The 20,972-nt window shown below is 43.0% G+C and overlaps 1 protein-coding gene and 1 non-coding gene across 3 annotated transcripts; both read left to right on the top strand.

The window, feature by feature from the left end:
* The first annotated feature begins 5,604 nt into the window (after window positions 1-5,604).
* On the top strand, window positions 5,605-5,672 carry Trnak-uuu. Its single transcript has one exon. It is a non-coding gene; the product is annotated as a tRNA-Lys (tRNA).
* An 8,551-nt stretch (window positions 5,673-14,223) lies between these two features.
* On the top strand, window positions 14,224-19,492 carry Vgll2 (vestigial like family member 2). 2 transcript variants are annotated; one of them, XM_038341113.1, is made up of 3 exons: window positions 14,224-14,304; window positions 16,707-17,013; window positions 18,909-19,492. In XM_038341113.1, exons 1-3 carry the CDS (start codon window positions 14,224-14,226, stop codon window positions 19,490-19,492), a joined length of 972 nt encoding a protein of 323 aa, XP_038197041.1. The 2 variants fall into 2 exon arrangements, with proteins under 2 accessions (XP_038197041.1, XP_038197040.1); XM_038341112.1 differs by having other exon boundaries at window positions 18,906-19,492.
* The last annotated feature ends 1,480 nt before the right edge of the window (window positions 19,493-20,972 follow it).

Below are 20,972 nucleotides of genomic sequence, written 5' to 3'. Positions count from 1 at the left end.
CGATGGTGAGAAAGAGAGTTGTTAAAAGGTGAAGATTAGTGGGGGAGGGAAGGAAATAAGAAATGGTTCAGACTAGAGAAAATCAGAACTCAGTGTGTGTGTGTGTTTGTGTGTGTGTGTGTGTGTGTGTGTTGTAGTGGGAAGCGGCGGGGCTGCGTCCCGCCGCCCAGTTCCGAAGCGGCGGGGCTGCGTCCCGCCACCCGCCGGCTAGCTTTATACCTGAAATAATTACACGGAAACTGTATTCTTTTAAAACACTGCCTGGCCCATAGTTTCAGCCTCTTATTGGTTAATTCTCACATCTTCCTTTAACCCATATTTAGTAATCTGGGTAGCACCACGAGTTGTGGCTTACCAGGAGAGATCTTAACCTGCGTCCATCTCGGAGAGGAGCAGCATGGAGACTCCTATGGAGACTGCCTGAAGCGTCTCCCCCACTCTACTTCCTTGTTCCCACAATTCTGTTCTGTCTACTCCACCTACCTAATTTTCTCTTAAAGGGCCAAGGCAGTTTTCTTTATTAATAATGAAAGTAACACATAAACACTCCTCCATCAGTGTGTGTGTGTAACTGTCAAAAAAGAAATGTAATTAATTTGGAATGTATAAAAAAGTAGATGCTCTCTTAAAGAAAGAAACAAGATAAATGCTTCAGAAAACCACCAAGGAAATAAAAGGATACTGGAAAAGTTCAGAAACAGACAGAAGTGAATCAAACATAGAGGAACAGCATCAGTCACACAAATCCCTGACAGAAACTTGGAACTTAAAACTCATCTCCAAAAGGGAAACAGCTGTAGTCACAGACATTCTACAACCCTTATGAGCCCCACATCCAGTCACAGGTTTGGTGAGGCAGTGTAAAGACAGAAGTTTCTGTCCTGCCTGATCCCACAGCCATTCAGTCCCAAAGGCACACACAAAGGTTTATATTTATTATAAAATGTTTGGTATATTAGCTCAGGCTTATTATTAACTAGCTCTTACAACTTAAATTAACCCATAATTCTTATCTGTGTTTAGCCATGATTTAGTACCTATTGTTAGTACCTTTTCTCAGTGCATCATTTTCATCTTGCTTCCTCTGTGTCTGGGTGGTAACTGAAGACTAAGTCTTTCCTCTTCCCAGAATTCTCCTAGTTTGGTAGTCCCACCTATACTTCCTGCCTGGCTACTGGCCAATCAGTGTTTTATTGAACCAATACGAGTGACAAATCTTTACAGGGTATAAGAGCATTATCTCACAACAGCAGTGTTACCTCCATCAGATGGGTCAGAAGCAGAGGGACTTCCCTGTTTCCCAGGTTATATGAATCAGAGGACATAAACTGCAAGCCACCTTGAAGAAGAAGCTATTAGTAAGAACTGAGCTACCCTGTGACCTATAAGAATAAAACATCCATACATCACACTTGCATGTAAGCACAGAGCATCCACACATCACACTTGCCTGAAAACACAGAACATTCCCATGTCACACAGGCCTATGACCATGGAGCATCCACATGTCCCACTTGACTGTGAGCACAGAACATCCCCAGGTCACACAGGTCTGTGAACACAGAGCATCCACAGGTCACACAGACCTACGAGCACAGAACATCCACATGTCACGCTGCTGCTACTGCTGCTGCTGCTGCTGCTGCTGCTGCTGCTGCTGCTGCTGCTGCTGCTGCTGCTGCTGTAGAGTTTGCTCCTCAACAAAAGGTACTCAGAACTGGGACTTTCAGAGTAGTCTGCTCCATAGGAAAATGTACCCCCAAATTCAGAAAAGATGTCCGCATTAACAGAGGCACAAATCACAAAGCTAGAAACATAACAAAGGAAAATGCCAGGCAACAGAACTCCTCCAAAAGATCATAATTTCTCAACTACTTAACTCAAAGACACTGTTATCAGTAAAAATTTCAAAAGCTTTCTAGTAAAATCATCAGTAACCTGAAAGAGAATAAAAGTGAACAGACCAACTCATTTCAGACCCTAAACAAGAAAGTTGGCAACATAGGGGAACAGATTGTCAAAATGGATGAGAAAATCAACAATATGTTTGGGGTAAAAAAGTAGCAACATGGTAAAGATTTCAGCAAGGAAATTGAGATTTTGGGAAAAAAAACCTTAAATGTTAGAAATAAAAACATCAATGAATAAGATGAAATAGGAAATGCAGTACGTCCGCAATAGTCCCAACAAAGCAGAAGGAAGAATGTTGAGGATGGAGGAAAAAAATTGAGGAACAGCTTCATTAAACTGCAACCAAAGCAGGAAAAAAGATAATTACTACAATGCCCAAGAACTATGGAACACAATTAAGAAAACCAAACCTAAGAATCTATGGACAGAAGAAGGGGCTGAGATAAACAGTAAAGCTGTAAGTGACTGGGAGTCTTCTGTTCTCCGTTTGTGAAAGTTCAGAAAGCTTGGTGCTTTCTTTAAAAAAAAAAAAGACCATTGACTTTAGCTTCATGCAGGAAATAACCAGGTTAGCTAAAAGATAAATCAATTATATTTTTATTTATTATAAGGGAAAAACTCACAAAACAGGAACAAGAAGTCCAAGTTCAGCTGTGCTGCAAAGGAACCACACAGAGGGAGAGCACGTAGGCCATGTGCCAGTTTTTCTTCAGGTCCCAGAAAGCCACACCCTAACTTGGTCCCACCTCTTAAAGATAAATGATTAGCAAAGCTTCCCCATCACCCTCTCTTTTATATAAATAAGAGAGACTGAAACCCAGTACAAAACTGTATACAATGGGAACAGATACCAAATACAACCAACGTAAACAATATTAAGCAAGGAACACATGACAAATGTTTTAATAAACATTCTATTCCAAAGAGTCTAAGTCTTGCATTGGAAATAAGCTTGGCTAAATCCTAAGAGGAAGGTAACTACGACTGTCTAATCTTCAACCCCATCAAAGGCCTGAGAAGTGAGAAAATATTACTCAAGTAGGCAGAAAGTTCAGTCAAGCAGCTTCCAAAGTGAGCAGTATAAGATGGAGACAATTGGCTACCTGAGCAATCACTCAAAGCCTCATTTGCAATGTTGAAGCAACCAACTTTGGCTAAGGCCTAGCATAACTGACAGATCATTTTTAGAGTCAGGGAATTTTTCAGAACCTTCTTACCCTGTCTTGGCAAGGTTTGGCAGTCCTTTTCCTTGTGTCCTGCTCATCCAGTCTGGACACCATGTACTTTGTCTCATGTAAACAGAACCCTGAGTTATTTAAATGCCATGTTCTACAGATCCTTGAAGTGGTTGAAGATTGGCTATCTAGACAGAATACAATTTCTATGTATCTAAATAACCTAATTAATCTGACTACATGTATAACAATTATCTAATGTCTTTCTGCTGCTGTTGTTCCTTTCTCATTAGCATTAAAAAATTCAAGGTTTAATAAAGCATTAGGCAATCTATTTCTGGGGGTATTTTCCATCCCTTTCTGTTTGTTTAGCATATGCTTTATATTTCAATTTTACCTTTTTATAACTGTCTGACCTGTAGGATTATTTGGTATACCTGTAATATGCTTTATATTATAATGAGCAAAAACATTTCATTTTCTTAGATACATATGCTGGACCATTGTCTGTCTTTATTTGTGCATGAATGCCTATGATAGCCATAACTTCTAATAAATGCGTGATTACTGAATCAGCCTTTTCCAAGCTCAAGGCAGTTGCCCACTGAAAACCTGAATAAGTGTCTATGGTGTGGTACATATATTTTAATATCCCAAATTCCGTAAAGTGGAACACATCCATCTGCCAGATATTATTCCTTTGAGGAACCTTTGGGTTACTCCCTGCAGGCAATGGTTTTTAGTTATAGAAAGAGCAAGTAGGACATCTCTTTATAATCTCTTTAGCGTATTGCCATGTAATAGGAAACTTTCTTTTTTAAAATTTTTGTATTGACTTTAGTTAAGCTTGACATCTTTCTCTGCTCCCCTTTCTACCTCTCTCCTCCCCTTCAGCCCTCTCACATGATCCCCATGCTTCCAATTTACTCAGGACATCTTGCTTTTTTTCTACTTCCAATATAGATTAGATTCATGTATGTCTCTCATAGGGTCTTCATTATTGCCTAGGATCTCTGGGGTTGTGATTTGTGGGCTGGTTTTCTTTGCTTTAAGTTTAAAAACCACTTATGAGTGAGTACATGTGATAATTTTTTTCTTGGTTTTTTTCTAGATCCATCCATTTGCTTGCAAAATTCAAGCTGTCATTATTTTTTTCTGCTGTGTAATACTCCATTGTATAAATGTACCACTTTTTTATCCTAATGGAGGAGCATTAGGTTGTTTCCATGTTCTGGCTATGTCAAACAAAGCAGCTATGAACATAGTTGAGCACATGTCCTTGTGGCACAATTGAGCATCCTTTGGATATATACACAAAAGTAGAATTACTCGGTCTTGAGGAAGGTTGTTCCCTAATTTTCTGAGAAATTGCCACACTGACATCCAAAGGGACTGTACCAGCTTGAATTCCCACCAGCAATTCAGGAGTGTTCCCTTTACCCCACAACCTCTCCAGCATAAGTTGTCATCAGTGTTTTTGATCTTGGCCATTCTTACAGGTATAAGATGGAATCTCAGAGTTGTTTTGATTTGCATTTCTCTGATGACTAAGGATGTTGAACATTTTCTTAAGCATCTTCCAGCCATTTTAGATTCCTCTGTTCAGAGTTATCTGTTTAGGTCTGTACTCCATTTTTTATTGGATTATTTGTTCTTTTGATGACCAATTTAGTGAGTTCTTTGAATATTTTGGAGATCAGACCTCTGTCTGATGTGGGGTTATTGAAGATCTTTTCCCATCCTGTAGGCTGTTGTTTTGTCCTCTTGCCTGTGTCCTTTGCTTTATAGAAGCTTTTCAGTTTCAGGTTCCATTTACTAATTGTTTCTCTCAATGTCTATGCTGCTGGGGTAATATTTAGGAAGTGGTCTCCTGTGCCAATGCATTCAAGAGTACTTCCCATGTTATCTTCTATAAGGTTCAGTGTGGCTGGCTTTGTGTTGCAGTCTTTGATCCATTTAGATTTGAGGAAACTCTTTAAACCTTTACTATTGACATGATGTTGTTATGAAATTCCGAGGCCTGCTACACACTTCCAATCAATAATTGATCAATTTCTGCATTATCTTGTGCTAGAGGATCTGTCAGACCCCTATGGAATTGGAAGTGTGTTATGTATGTAGGACAAAGTCCATTCCTGATTGTCTTGTACCTGAATGAATAATGAAGTAAATTCTCATCTGGTATGAATTCAGCAGTTTCAATATGCAGGACAACTCTTTTGTGAAACAGTAACTATATTGAAAGGTTCTCTAAAATCACTTAGTACCATAAGAATAGCATGTAATTCTGCCTTCTGGACAGAATTATAAGGGCTTTCTTGCACCTTACTTAATTCTTCTGATTTGTAGCCTGCTTTCCCTGATTTATTTGCATCGATATAAAATGTACAGGCTCTAATTATTGGTGCATCATGTACAATTTTGGGAAGAATCCAAAAAGTTCTCTTTATAAGGTTAAGTCTATCACTTTGGGGATAATTGTTATTAACTTCTCCAAAAAAATTAGCACAAGCTCTTTGCCAGCTCAGTTGGTAGAGCATGAGATTTTTAATCTCAGGGTCATAGGTTCGAGCCCCATGTTGGGCACCAACTGTAGAAGTTAGCTCAATTCAGGAAATAACCAGGCTAGCTAAAAGTTAAAACAATTATATTCTTATTTATTATAAGGGGAAAACTCATGAAACAGGAACAAGAAGTCCAAGCTCAGCTGTGCTGTGAGGGAACCACAGAGAGAGAGAGCACCTGGGTTGTGCACCCATTTTTCTCTGGGTCCCAGAAAGCCACACCCTAACTTGGTCCCACCTCTTAAAGATAATTGGTTATCAAAGCTTCCCCATCAATTGACAACATTTATCTGATGCTCATAGAAAGAAAATGCAATGAACAACTTGGCTTCCAATTACTGGGTACCAGCTATGTCACCTTCACCCATCAGATGCTCAGAAGATGTAGGTCTCCCTTCAATTATACTTCCTTGTAATTCTATATGCTTTCTGGTAATACTGCCAAACCTTTAAAACAATATGCACTTTCTTTAAGAACATGGAATCATGCATATGTATGTCAAGTTTATAGTGTACTATTCTTCAAGAAGAATCTTGGAGTTGAAGTAATATTCATGTCGGAACTGTTCATGAACATCATTCGCTACTTTCAAATCAATTGTGAACTTACTCCAGTTTCAGAAACCAGTGCCATGAAAGCCTTTAGAGAGCAGCTAGTGCAGTTTCTTTGTTGTACATAAAAATAAACAGAAGACTGAAGAAACCCAATTCCACACCAAGGTCTTTACTGTAGATGAAAATAAACAGAGGAGTGAAGGAGCTCCATTCCTCACCAAGGCTGGTATCTGGATCCAGACCATCAGTCATGCCACACCACTCTCAGCCTCCTCTAAGAGTAGCTAGGATCATTTCATCAGGTTGAGTCTGTCTTGCTTTCTCCGAGGGCAGAGCAATGTCCCTTGAAATGAAACTAGTGGGCTGTGTTCCAAAAATATGTGACCTTTAGAGCTATGGACACCCAGGGATCAGATCTGACACTTCATGTGTTTTAAGGTGGCAACCAGCAGTAAACTCTCCTCTCCCCCTCCTTTCCATGCCCTGGGGGTTCTGTCCAGTGTCTGGCTACTTGCCTACATAACTAGTTGACAACAAGTACTTCGACATGTCATCTTTCTGTCACCTACTATTGGGATTTTCTTTTTGCTGAGGTTAACTCTCTAGTGCTCGTGTCTGCTGCTAAAGCAAAATGATCTTTATTTCTCTTTAACTTGTTCTATTTGGTGACTCGGTTTACTACTTTATTGCTTTTAATTGACAAATAAATGTTTATGTTTCAGCATAAATTCAAACATGATGTTTTGAAAAGTATACTAAACATATATATGTTGGAGTAGCTAAATACATGCAGTTTTAAAATTACTTCATATACTTGGAATTTTGTTTTTAAAACTTCTCTTAAAAATCCAATTTAGTTGCAAATTTTGAAGGAGCTGAGGTTCAAACCCAGAATCTTGTGCACACTAGACACGTACACTACCATATTCTAGTTTCTCTTGGAACATTTTAAGTATTCAATTCATCATGGCTAACTGTAGTCACTATGAACCACAATATATCTCTGCAAGTTTTTCCTCCTGCTCAACTGAAAAGTTTTATCCATTGACCCACATCTCACCAATCTCCCAATTCCTGTGGCTTTTCATTTAAGTGCACATAAACAACCTATTTGTCCAACCGTAGTTGTTTAGGAATGGAGCTATTGTGTTATGTTACCGTGGGGCTGTTTTGTTACCTCCATTGCCAAGAATAACAAAGAGCACTGCCTTGCAATAGTTGTCACCCAAGGGCAAAGCCAAATACATGAATGTAGAGTAGGACTTCAGATTCATTTTGCCATGAGGACCCGTAGGGTAAGTGAAGGTTAAGAACATGTGGTCATTCTGAAGCTTTGCAGAATCGCTGTCTTTAAATACTTCCAAGTGCTCACAGACATTACTAAGGTCATGATCATATTCGGAGTGCACATGTTTGGAAAAAGAATTAGCTATGCTAGTTATCTCGGAAGGAAGGCATTTTCTTAGTGAAAGCCTATTGTGAGACCTGTACTTCTTAGTCTGATACTTTATACAGCCTTGGCTAGCTGAGTTTCATTCTAAATTATATTGACAACTGGCAATTTCCCCAGTTTTGTTTTTATAAACATTATTTAAAGAAACTTGTAAAAGAATAAAAACATTGCACACCAAAATAACCAGACTCAAATTCTATTCAACTTAACAAACGTCTAAACAGAATTGGTATCAAAATGAAAGCTGTGAGGCCTCACAGTAAATTTTGTATTTTTATGATCAAATATATTTTATGTACTTATCCATATTAAAATCAAAAACTGTACAGCAGAATTAGAACTACGAAAACACTTAGCTTGCTAACCTCTTGCATTACCAGTGTCCATTTTGATTCTTGTTGTGGAAAGACTTACATAAGGCTTAAAAATGGTATACTAATCTCTAAACTTTTATTTAATTTGGTTAAAATTCAGATACAGTTGTGGTTGGATTATTTCCTCTGTACTTGGTTGATTCATGCTGCTCTTAAAGAAAAATGAAATATATTGCCATGAGGTGAAGTCTGGATTTCACAGTCAACAACTGGACTTTCATTTTAAGATAGGATGCAAAGCATCGGTCACATAAAGTTAAGAACAAAAACGTCACTGTAATCTTTTTTGCTGGACCTAGACTGTACACCAGGGGTCCTGCAAAAAACAAATTTATATTGAACCATATATTTAAGACACAGACAAATTTGTTTTATTTATATCACCATTAAATTTATTTTAAAAACCAGTCATAATAACAAGTATCTAAAAACAGACAATACAAGTATAGCATTTGTTGCTAAAAATTCTTCCACGCATGCCAAGAGAAAGTTCCTAGGAGCTCCTAAGAAGCTGTTTCAAGACCTCTGGGAAGGAGCAACAGGACACCATGCTTCACGTTATCCTCACCTTAGGTCTGTTGGTACTGTGGTTTCCTTTTAATCCCTCCAGCATCCTGCTGAAGTGAAGTTTATAAACACAAGTTTGGGGATGGATCAACACCAATACTGTGAAACATCTAAATCACCAGTCTGAATCCTTCAGCCAGCTTTCACATTGCAGTCTGCAAACTCATCACTGTACAGTAGGAGAACTTTCACAATATGGCAGTATCTAGATGACCTGTAGACTCTACATCTTTAGATAAGGAGAGCAATGAAGAGTCAGAAATCAAAGGCGATTATACTGCAAGCAAAAACAAATACAAAAACAGCTTCTTCCTAACAGCAAATGATTGGCACATGCTCTCTGACTTAACTCTTTGCATCCAAATAAATATTACAGAATGTAAATTTCTTTTAGTTTTTCATGTTTTAAAAATATGACAATCTGCCAGGTGGTGGTGGTGTATGGCTTTAACCCCAACACTCGGAGGGCAGTGGCAGATGCATCTCTGGGAGTTCAAAATCAGCCTGGTCTAAAGAGTGAGTTCAGGACAGGCTCCACAGAGAAACCCTACCTAGAGAAAAACAAAAACAAAAAAAAGACAGTTCAAAATACTTAATATATATATATCTATCTGAATTGTACATTTTACTACCTGTAACTCATCATTTTTAAAGGCTTGCGTCACACAGATTAAATTTACATAATCATGTCTTTTAGGAAATATTTCATGGAGACTCAATAAAACAATTTCTTTACAAAAGATAAATATAGTTTTAACCATTCTTAATGGGTACACAAGCTCAAGGAAACATAAATTTCAAAAACTTGTGATTGTTCCATAAAAGATAAAATTGATTTATAAATTACATTTCAAAAAGTCTCAAAAATATGAGATGAATAAATGTAATACTCTTACAATAATTGTGTGTGTGTGTGTGTGTGTGTGTGTTGCTTTCCCAAACTTCCACTTATTTATCAACTAGTCTCAATCATTCATCTGGTGTGAACCACATGTGACGTTTTCTAAACACTGTTAGGATACATTCTAAATTTGAAAGGAAACAATTTAACTTTTTTTCTTATTTTCCCACTAAAGCTATTCAGTAAGTTTCCAGACTCCATGTTTTTCTTTTTCTTTCCTCCTCCTTTTATTTCTCTGAAACAAACTCACCACCCAGACGTCCCACACACGAGTGGGCTTCCATTTGTAGGTGGCACACCACACCTGAACACCCAGCTCTGCAGAAATGTTTCCACATAATATTATTAACAGCCTGAATCCACCAAATCTTGTCAGCTGCTCTCCTAAGTCCAAACACATCTCTCTTCAGTTAAAGTGTCAAGATGGCTTTAGGGAGGGAAATCTCTGAGATTACCATTGTGTTCAGTCCTCTGGTTGGCAGAATAAGGCAGCCAACGATGCCAGCTCTTGAGATCCCAATAAACCACAAGCAACTGAGGGCCTGGTCTGGCATGGTTTGCTCATCTGGCTTTATTCAGAAGTCCTTTAAAAATACATCTTGGGGCTGGAGAGTTGTGGCTCACAACCGTTGATAACTCTAGTTCCAGGGCATGTGACCCCCTCTTCTGATCTCTGTGAGCACTCGAGAAGATTTGGTTTACTGACTTTGAGAAGGGTGGTAAGTTATTTTTACAGTTTTAGATCATGTTAGAATTGTAGACAGGGGGGTGCTTTTTGTTTGATTAGTTTGTCTTTTGGAAAAGGGTCTCCTGCAGCCAGGCTGGCCTTGAACTCATGGCAATTCTTCTATATCAGTCTTCCAGCATTCTAGGATTTCAAGCATAATTCACCACACCTTCATGAACTAGTATGTTAAAAGGACATTTTGGGTATCTAGAGAAATATTTCAGCAGTTAAGTAAATGTATTACTCTTCCAGATAACCCAGGTTCCATTCTCAGCAACCACACAGTTCTAGGGGTTCGTGTGCCCTCTTCTGACCTCTACAGGGACAGGATATATGCAGTGCACACACACACACACACACACACACACATAGATATAGGCAAAATACACAAAAAATACTGAAAGTAGAACTTTTTTTTTAGAAAGGACATTTTGGGGTTGGAGAGATGACTCAGTGGTTAAGAGCACTGGCTGCTCTTCCAGAGGTCCTGAGTTCAATTCCCAGCAACCACATGGTGACTCACAACCATCTGTAATGAGATCTGGAGCCCTCTTCTGGCATGTGGACATAGATGGAGGCAAACTATTGTATACATAATTAATAAATAAATAAATTTTAAAAAAAGAAAGGACATTTTGGTCTAATCCTAGGAGTTCAACAAATTGAATCTATCCTGAAGTAATTAGAAAGTTAAACACATTCTGATACAATTGGTTTTGTGTTTCTTTTCCATGGTTTATTAACTTTTTTGTACATGGGAACTCAATTCCCAATCATTTTAACTATTTAATGTGAAGTCTTTCCTCTGAAACAGGAAGTGAGAGGGGGAAGAGAAAGGGACGGAAACGTTTGTTTTCTGTAATCAGTTGCTCAGTCCCAAGTCTCTGGACTAAAATCTGGTTTCTTTCACTCTCTTCCTGACTTGGTAGCTTCAACAGATGGGATAGTAAACGGTTTAAGGGACCTGGGTGTAACTTTGTGCTTCATCATACACTAGAGACCATCTGGAGAGGTTGAGAAATACCACCTTCATGTGCGTGGCAGCTTCTCAGAAAGAAAACATGTAATGTGCTCACTTTGGGTTGTATTTTGAAACTCTAGGACTGTTAATTTCTCTATTTATGGTTTGGGTGGAAAGGAATGCTCTCCTGCCTAGTTGCCTATATTCCTTCAAACTTGTGGACCATCACTACTTATCAAGATTGTTATAGACTACCTCCTGCAAGGGATGGAGATGTGTGGACCAAAAGCAGTCATGGACCATTACATTGTCGTTCCATCCTTCCCACAGTCTACCCAGCTAGAATCATCCTTTCCAGATATAACATATTACTGAGCCTTGTTGGGCCGTAAGAAATTGTCAGGATTTTTCCCTGGAAGGCCAAAGCTGAGAAAGAAAGAAAGAAAGAAAGAAAGAAAGAAAGAAAGAAAGAAAGAAAGAAAGAAAGAGAGAGAGAGAGAGAGAGAGAGAGAGAGGAAGGAAGAGATAGGGAGAGAGGGAGGGAGGAAGTGAGGGACGGAGGGAGGGAGGGAGGGAGGGAGGGAAGGAATCAATCTAACTAAAACATCTGTGGCTAAACCCTTATTCTAAAAAGGAGTAGAGAGGAGGGCAAAAGCAGAGAACCCCATCCTTCCTGTCCCTGTCTTTTTCTCAGCTTCCTCCCAACATGCTACACACACACACACACACACACACACACACATACACACACACACACACACACACACACACACACACACACAACTCTGTGCAGCAGAGCTTCCTAAAGAAGCACTCTTTGAAAGTGGACCCTCTCTGTTCAAAGACAGACTTGGAGATTTGAACTTATGAAGCTGGGTTGGGACACAGCAAAAGCTGGACCTGCAGCACCTGGCCTACTAAGATGTCCTTAGACCTGTGACCTGAGTCAACTCCTAGCTTCCAGCCTGCCTTGCTGAGTCAATAGTCAACCTGATGTAAGTGACTGTGGTATGGCATCCAGGAGCAAGGCTTCAGGCATCCAATGGATTGTGGTCCAGGCTGGGGCAAGGGGATGGGGGGGCCACAGTGTGCATCTTCTGAAACTCTATTGATCAAGAGTAGCAGAGAGCCGAGAGGGATGTTCTTTCATCTGTGCACCTCCACAGTATAAAACTCCAGAGCGACCCCACCCCCCTGGTTAAGCCACCCTTGGCCTAACCCCTAAAAACTGTACTGGGAAGTTATTTGAATTTATTCACATTTATTTTGGTTTTCTGAGATGGTGACATGTTATGTGAACTAGACTGGCCTGAAATCTGGTAATCCTCCTTCCTCAGCATGAAAAGTGTTGGGATTATAGTGTGTTCATGGTCCAGCAGTTTATACATTACATTATAGTTACTTGAGGAATCCCCCAGGATGGCTTCCCATTTATAAGCTCAATTGGAGCCCCTTTCTGAAAAACAAAAACCAAAAATACAGATTCAAATACAATTAAATTAAATTAAATTAAATCAGCAATTTAATTTCAAATGCTTCTCTTATCAAAAAAGAGGTATCTTCCGAAGTTAATTGCTCACAATTGAACGAGAATCGGAGTTCTGGGACTTAATCTGGCAGATAAGAAGGTTTCTGCTCACTTTCATCTATACATTCCTCTGTTCTGGGCTCTGGAAGCTTACCACCTGTGCCCCCAGTCCCCAAAACTGGCTCTCCACGGTTCCTTGAGGTTCCTCCCATCTAAAGAACATTTTTGCCGCTTGACCTTGCCACGAAGTAACCATGTGTCAATTCACCCTTAGACTGGATGGAGGATTCCGTTGTTACATCTCCCCTCCCACAAGGGTTTCTGGTGGAGCTTGAAGCTAACACTGGGAAACACGGAAACACACACACACATACACACACACCTCGGGCACGCGCAATAAGAGCCCACACCGCTGGCAACGCTGACAAGAAAAGGAATCACTAAGGAGCATGGTTCACAGTCTTGCCTTCTTAAACAGAACGGACCATCACAGCTTTTATAACCAACCAAAGAGACAACCTAAGTACTATGACTGCAGTGCTGAGGTGCGTCTTAGAACCAAGAAGTCCTTGATCTAAACGTTAATGAACTTTTAAAGGGCCAGCTAGAGACTCCGGCTTGGCATAAGAGGGCTGGGTAGAAGCTTTGGGAATCTTAGAAAGTAGTTCACACAAAACAGGCGCCATCCACAGGAATCAAGTTGGTTCGTTGAAAGCATCAAAGAGAAAGGGGTGGGATAGAACTTAAAACCGAGAAAAGGAACGACCCAAGAAAGAAGAATTAAAACAGGAGATGGGGTACTGGGGACCCGAACAAGGGTTGGTGAAAGCACACAGGAGATGGGACAGCAGGTAATTACTGCCAGCCACTTCCCCGCGGAGTCCCGTGACTCTTTTCTTAACCCGTCTGTGGCAACCTGGATCCCGCGGGGATTCCAAAAGACAGCTCTATCCCTCCTCCAAACCTCTTCTGGGGACTGCGGGCAGAGGTTCTGCTCCAAGACCTGCTTGTGACTTTCCTGCGCTCTGCCGGTACCCGCACCCTGGTTTATCACTGTTCCTGGTTTCTCTATCTCTGTGTTTCTGCAGTCTCTGTCCTCGTGGAAACAAGGGAAGAGGGAAATCGCTACTCTGGGAGGGAAGTCTGGGGCCCCACTTTCAGAATCCACTCCCTGACACCCAGGCCACAAGCTTCCCGCGAGGTAGTCCCGGGAAACTCTCCGAAACATAGCTGTCCTTTGGTCCCCGCCCCCTCGCAGCGTCAGCGCGCCAGGGGCTGCGGGGTTTAAATGCACACTAGTGGGAGCCCCGGCGCTTCTGCCCGGGAGCGCGGCCCGGCTGGAACCGCGGAGTGGGAGGGGAGCGAGCTTTCCGCATCCCCAGCCCAGCACTGCCCCGCGGCCCATGACTCTGGGGCTCTGTCGCCACCGTTGCCGCTGCAGCATCCTTGAGCTCCTCCAAAGCTGCGTTGATGAGAAACCACTCAGCTGCCTCCGCGGCGGGGAGCCATGAGCTGTCTGGATGTTATGTACCAGGTCTACGGTCCTCCGCAGCCTTATTTCGCAGCCGCATACACTCCCTACCACCAGGTACGAGTCTGTTCGGGTTGGGCGGGCAACAGTGGCGCACCCCAGACTACGAAAGAACCGCTACCGGAAAGGTCGCCTGAGCCTCTGAGCGCCCGGAGCGACAGACAGGCAGCCAAAGACGCCGGGATGCCGGGAGCGCAGCTAATTATCTTTAGCTGGTCCATTTACTGTCCTGGGAGGGCACCTAAGTCGTGCTAATATGCATCTAAGCCTTCCCAGAAAACAGATAAGGATGGTTCCCACTGAATTTTCTTCCTAAAGTCTGGTTAGGGTGCGCAGGGCTCCCGCAAAGCTCACGCTGGGAAATTCAAACTTTGATCTTGGCCGTAGGAATAAAAACAAAAAAGAAAATAAAAGCCCGCCTAGTCGTTCTAAGACGGAGAACCGTGCGATCATCACGGGAATAATCTATTCCATTTCAGGTCTCGGGCGGTGGGGCCAACTAACTCCGAAACTGCTGGATTCGTTTTCAGGAGAAACCGGCCAGACCGCACCGGCCTTGAGATCTGTGCCTTGTAGAGTTCTAGGGAGCACTATTCCGGTGTGACTGGCCGGCCCCCGGAGCTCACCCTTCTGGGACTCAAGTGGTAGAATGCGACAGCCCAACGTCATTTTTAAGATCATTTAACCCCGCTCCTGCAAACTGCCCAAGTTTCAGAAGTCTGCCGATATCTGATTTCCCCTTTCCTTGGGCTGTTTGTGTTGTCAACTGCTGTTTCTTGCCTTCCGTGTCCACAGCGAAGTTAGCAGAATCTGAGAACAGTATTCCAGGGCAAAAGGAAAAGCACACACCTACGGCGTCAGAGTTCTGGACCAGGCTGGAAAGCAAGCACCTGGTCTTCTCTTTAGGGAACAGTGAAACGAAGTGTTGTTGTTTGCGTCAGTACTTTAAAAAATTTTGTTTGCAAACCCCAACAATATATTCAGATAATAAAATGAATAGATTTTGCTTTAGGTACCCCTTCTTCCCGCGCAAACTTTCCAACATAAAACATGTAGTCCTAATTTGTGTTAAGTTTAGGAATCACCATGTTTTCTCATGGTGAATGAAGCAGGAACATGGCATTCAGGGTGTGTTGAAGATTTCAAAACTAGAATTTTGGGGCCCCAGCTTCTGGGACCAGAAGCCCTTTCCCAGTGTGGGATGATCTACTGCAAAAAAGGGGAGATACTTAGGTCCTGTAGCTGGTCCTTTTTCCTCCTGGACCTTAGACCTGTCTACTACATAAAATCTCATCTCTTTGTATGACTCTGCCCTTCTCTTCAAGGCAACCTCTGCCTTGAGAATGATTTAGCACTATACCCACCGCACGGCTCATTTCTAAGATGTTCTCAGTAGCTGCATCTGGTCTTAAAGTTTCATTGATACAGTGGCTGGCTCAGGAGTACATCAGGATCCCAACCTTCTTCGCTGTGCTCCTTTTCATAACTTCTGTTTGGAGATACTAGTGTGCTCGTCCTTTGCTGACTTTTCCTTACGTAAATGACTCTGTTTTAAACAACAAACACAGAGAATATGCCTGCAGCCCCAGCACTTGAAAGGATGAGACAGGAAGATCTTAGTTCAAGACCACTCTCAGCTGCGTGGCAAGTTTCAGGCCAGCCTAGGCTGTAGGAAATCTTGCACCCAAACCACTCAAATGAATGCAAACAACTGACCCCCAACTTTAGAGATTTTTGTGGGCGCCCATATAAAAATCAACCTGCATGTATTAGAAAGAGCCAGAGTTTCCCCAGTCATGAGTCTGGAACTCCTTGTTTTCCATAGCACTTCATTCCTGATTGTGTAATGTGGAACCCTTTGTTCATTGTTGTTGCTCTTCTGTTTCATCATGAGGATGCTTGATCTTGTGTCTTGTGTTTCTGCTCTGAGTTCTCATGTAGAGAACTGCTAGCTTAACTTGGATGCCGCCGTGATCCTTGCAGTCTGATTGGAAAAATCTATATGCCCTGAGCACAGCTCTGAAAGATGAACTCGATTTACAGTCCTCACAATCTGGTTTGCTTTTTCTTCGTTTGTTTTGTTTTCTCTTTGTTTTATTGAATAACTGAGTGATTGATTGATTCATTGATTCATTGATTCATTGATTGATCGGTCAGTTCAATGTCTTCTGAGATTTTTCACCCCAACATTTTAAGACACTTTTCCTGCAATTCTTGGAAGAGAAAGTATCAAAGAGGGCAGGTTTTCTCTAGGGACTATTGAAGAAAGAGAGGCAACTGTGTGTGCCATCTATTGCTGGTTTTTATAGCTTAGGCAGAGATGCCAATTACTCAACGGCTACCTTAAGGATGATCCTACATTGACCATCTCTTCAGAAATGACTTTTAACTCTCTCTCTCTCTCTCTCTCTCTCTCTCTCTCTCTCTCTCTCTCTCTCTCTCTCTCTCTCTCTCTCCAGAAACTAGCCTACTACTCAAAAATGCAGGAAGCCCAAGAGTGCAACACCAGCCCAAGCAGCAGTGCCAGTGTGAGTTCCTCGTTTTCCAACCAAACCCCAGCCAGTGTAAAAGAAGAGGAGGGCAGCCCGGAGAAAGAGCGCCCACCCGAAGCTGAGTACATCAACTCCAGATGTGTCCTCTTCACCTACTTCCGGGGGGACATCAGTTCTGTGGTGGATGAACATTTCAGTAGGGCCCTGAGCCAGCCTAGCAGCTACACCCCCAGCTGTACCAGCAAAGCGCACAGAAGCTCCGGACCCTGGCGAGGTGAGTAGGACCCAACTGAGAAGGGTAGGTGGACGTTTATCTGCCTGCTGCAGTCTATCTCCAGGGTCCCAAAAGAGTAAGTAGTAAGTTCGAGAGAGAGTGAAGGGCAGCATGGAGGGCATAAACAATGCAGAGGGAAAAGGCATGGGCACAAGTTCTTCTAAAAAATACAGAGGAAAGCCATGACCTGGTGGCAGTGAATGGGGGAGACTGGCTTTGGAATTGATAGCCTTAGATGTGTGCATTAGCTCTACCAGTTCCTAGCATTATGACCTAGGGCAAGTCCTTTAACCTCTTGGAGGTCAGTATTTACCGGTCTCTAAAATTAGAATAGCACTTGTCCTCCTAACCATCCCCAGAGATGGCTATAAGAGTCAAAATTTGACATGTCTGTCGATGTCCTGTGGGAAACCCAACGGAGGAGAACCTCCAAAAACAATCTACAAGGCTCCTTCCCAATTTCTGAAAATTTGCCCACCCACCTCCCCCTGCAAGCGAAATCTGCTTAAGAGTATTTCCTAAAATGTGTCAGCCTTTTGACAGGCTCCACATGCTTGAGAAATCTTAAAGCAGAAATTCTGATAATGCAAGCCAGTGGTATAGCAAAGAAACAAAACTCTAACAGTTTCGTGAATGAGAGAAGCCCTTTTCTACATTCCCTACAGAGAACTGCTCTCCTCTAACTATGGACCAGTCATCGGAGCCATCCTTAGCTGCAATTCCCGTTACCAACAACACAGAAGTTGAGAAAATCATCCATAAACATGCTCAGGCAGTTCATTCTTTCACATGTAACTGAGCTGAGAAGTGAAATCTTTGTTGGAGAGAGAGAGAGAGAGAGAGAGAGAGAGAGAGAGAGAGAGAGAGAGAGAGAGAGAGAGAGGAGAGAGAGATTAAGAACGAAATTTCATTTGTCATTTGTGCTGGAATCACAGCCCTTATTGCTCCCCTGGTTATTCCTAAAGTTGTATCTGTCTGTCATTTTGCACAAACTTTGCCCTTAGACAAGATTTCAAAGCATTAATTTTGTATACAAAACTTCCTCTTATTTCGCTCCCATTGCCTAAGTTATTTTTCAACGAGACATTTTTTCACCATTCCGAAGGTGATTTCCAAGTCGCTTTAGATTTTCTAGCATGTGGTACCTGTGCCTTCCCCAGAGGAGATATGCAACAAGGGACTTTGAGTTGAATGTCTTTCTCTTCTCTACCCAAGGCAACAAACGACCTAAGCTCCCTTCTCTTATTCTACCATAATCTAGGGAATTGTTAGCAATACTGATGACTGATTTATTATTGTTGTTGTTGTTATTTTTATTATTATTGACGTATCTCTTTGAATTCTCGTGAGAGGAGGAATATTTGAAAGACCTCTAGAAAATTACACCACTAATAACAAGCTTCGGAAGTCTATCCTTGGTGTCCCGGTCTAAGGGACACCTACCTTGAAGTGGAACATGTTCTGGAACTGGGAGGGTTAAGACAAGAGAGAAGGAAGAGAGACAGCTAGACCTCAAACTGATGGACAAGGGTCTCCATCAGCAGCCTGAAAAAGAGAGGTCGAGTCTGTCTGTCCTGGACCAAAGAGGACAGGACAAGCTCTCGTCTCCTAAAATCTCCGACTTCCTCCACTATCAGAAATTCTGCTGCTAGCCCATCTAGAAAACTGGGTGATTCGGATGTCCTCTGGGAGGCTTTCGGGGAGCCATCACTTCTCAGTGCCCTGGCCCCATTGTCACCCGCAGCAGGCCTCATAGAAGATCGCCCAGAGGTGAAGGCTGCGGTCCCTAACCCTCCGCAGCCTTCCAGCCCTTGAACCCTACGCCCCAGTCCCGGTAGGCTGGCACGGCCTCGGTGACACTCCTTTTTCGCTTTCCTCCCATCCCGGACCAGCAGAAGGCACCTTCCCGATGAGCCAGCGCAGCTTCCCCGCCTCCTTCTGGAACAGCACGTACCAGGCACCGGTGCCCGCGCCGCTGAACAGTCCTCTGGCCGCCGCACACTCGGAGCTGCCCTTCACCGCCGACCCCTATTCTCCTGCTGCGCTGCACGGCCACCTGCACCAGGGCGCGGCCGACTGGCACCACGCACACCCGCACCACGCACACCCGCATCCGCACCATCCCTACGCGCTGGGCGGCGCCCTGGGAGCGCAAGCCTCAGGCTACCCGCGGCCAGCCGTGCACGAGGTCTACGCGCCCCACTTCGATCCGCGCTATGGGCCGCTGCTCATGCCCGCAGCCTCCGGCCGCTCCGGCCGCCTGGCCCCTGCCTCAGCTCCTGCTCCCGGCAGCCCTCCCTGCGAGCTTGCAGCCAAGGGCGAGGCGGCGGGAGGCGCGTGGGCCGCGCCTGGGGGACCCTTCGTGAGCCCCACGGGGGACGTGGCCCAGAGTCTGGGCCTCAGCGTGGACTCAGGTAAGCGGAGGAGGGAGTGCAGTCTCCCCGCAGCCCCTCCAGCACTGTACCCGACTCTGGGCTGAGCCCCTGGCGCCCTGACTTCCCTTGGGAGACCCCCCCCCCCAGGACCATGTGGCTGAGAGATTGCATGCCATCATTTTGTTTCTACGGGTAGATGTCTCTAGAAAGTAGCCCCCTACCCTCGGCCCGGATGCTTGGTGGTACAGAGGAGGACTCTTTTTGTTCTTTGAAGAAAGTTCACTGGAAAGATTCTAGCCTGCGCTGGTCAGAACCGTAGCCACTAACCATACGTGACTACTGAGCCTTTGCCCTGTGGCTAGGATGAACGGTGACCTGCTGTCAGACATAATACACACTGGAATTCCAAAACTACAAAAGAAAAAAAAAACTATGTAAAACCTCACCCTGTTAACATTTTATACTGTGTTTGCATGTTCTAATATGTCCAGCAGTTGCCTCTTGGTGATATTGGGTTAAATAAAATATGCTATTAAAAGGCTCCATTGTTTCTTCTTCCGGTGGTGCCTGTGGCGCCAGGGCATTTCACTGATGCTGCGCAGCGTTGATTCAGAGTACGAATGACTCCTGGGGTCCTTTTTTACATCAGCTTAACTGCCCTGTAGAATTTAGGCTGGTTTTGATGGTAATGCTAAGACCATAGATGACTGTCTTGGAGTTGAGCTTCAAATGCGCACATTCATTCCGATAAAAATTGGGGTGATCTAAAGGGCTTGCCTTCTTTTTGATTTTTAGAGCAAAGGACAAACGTTTAAAATAAGGCCAAGTATTGGCTAGGCCTTTGCCCTTTCCCCCTTTCCTCAGATGAAGATTCGATTTCTCCATCAGCTTTGCTTCACCATACTCTGCCTGTCCTGTGGGTGACGTGTGTAGCTTTCATGCTTACCCTACGTGCTGTAGATGAAATGTGTAGTTTTCACACTCACCCCACTGGCTGTAGATGAAGTGTGTATGTTTCATTAGAAAAATGGTGCATTTGTCTTTCCCACCCTTTAAGTATCCTGCCCCTGCCTGCTATGCCATCTTTTATTTATTTATTTTCAGGTTTGTAGACTCAGGATCAAGTCAACGATCTATATGGGTTTTAGATAGACCACCGTCTTTCCTACAGGTCTCTGAGTAGTTCCATTGGTGACAGCCAGAGCTAACATAAATGGGTTTGTAATGGCTTCTGGTCTTAGTTTGATGGTCCTTGTTAGTCTCAGTGAGCATCTTCTGAGTTGATCTGTTTCCCCTCCCCCTTCTGTCTTCAGACCTCCAGCGGGGACTCAGCATTTGTCTCTGGCTTAGTGGGTGAGAGAGCATAGAAAGGCAGAGACTTCAAATCTCCCAGTATGGTGGGAAAACCAAAAACTGCGTTTATAGAAATGTTTTCTCAAATTAATCTCTTTTAAGTTGCATTTAATGATTTTGGCTAAAGCATTGGAAATATCTATGGTGAGATTGCTCGGCTGGCTGATGTACTATAAGCACTCTTGGAAGAGAAGAAGAAAATGAGACTTTTTGCGGTGAATAATTTTTACG

Source organism: Arvicola amphibius, chromosome 8 (assembly GCF_903992535.2).
Source record: "Arvicola amphibius chromosome 8, mArvAmp1.2, whole genome shotgun sequence".
Taxonomy (NCBI): domain Eukaryota; kingdom Metazoa; phylum Chordata; class Mammalia; order Rodentia; family Cricetidae; genus Arvicola; species Arvicola amphibius.
Note: the sequence above shows the minus strand (reverse complement) of the source record. Positions and strands in the feature narration are given on the sequence as shown.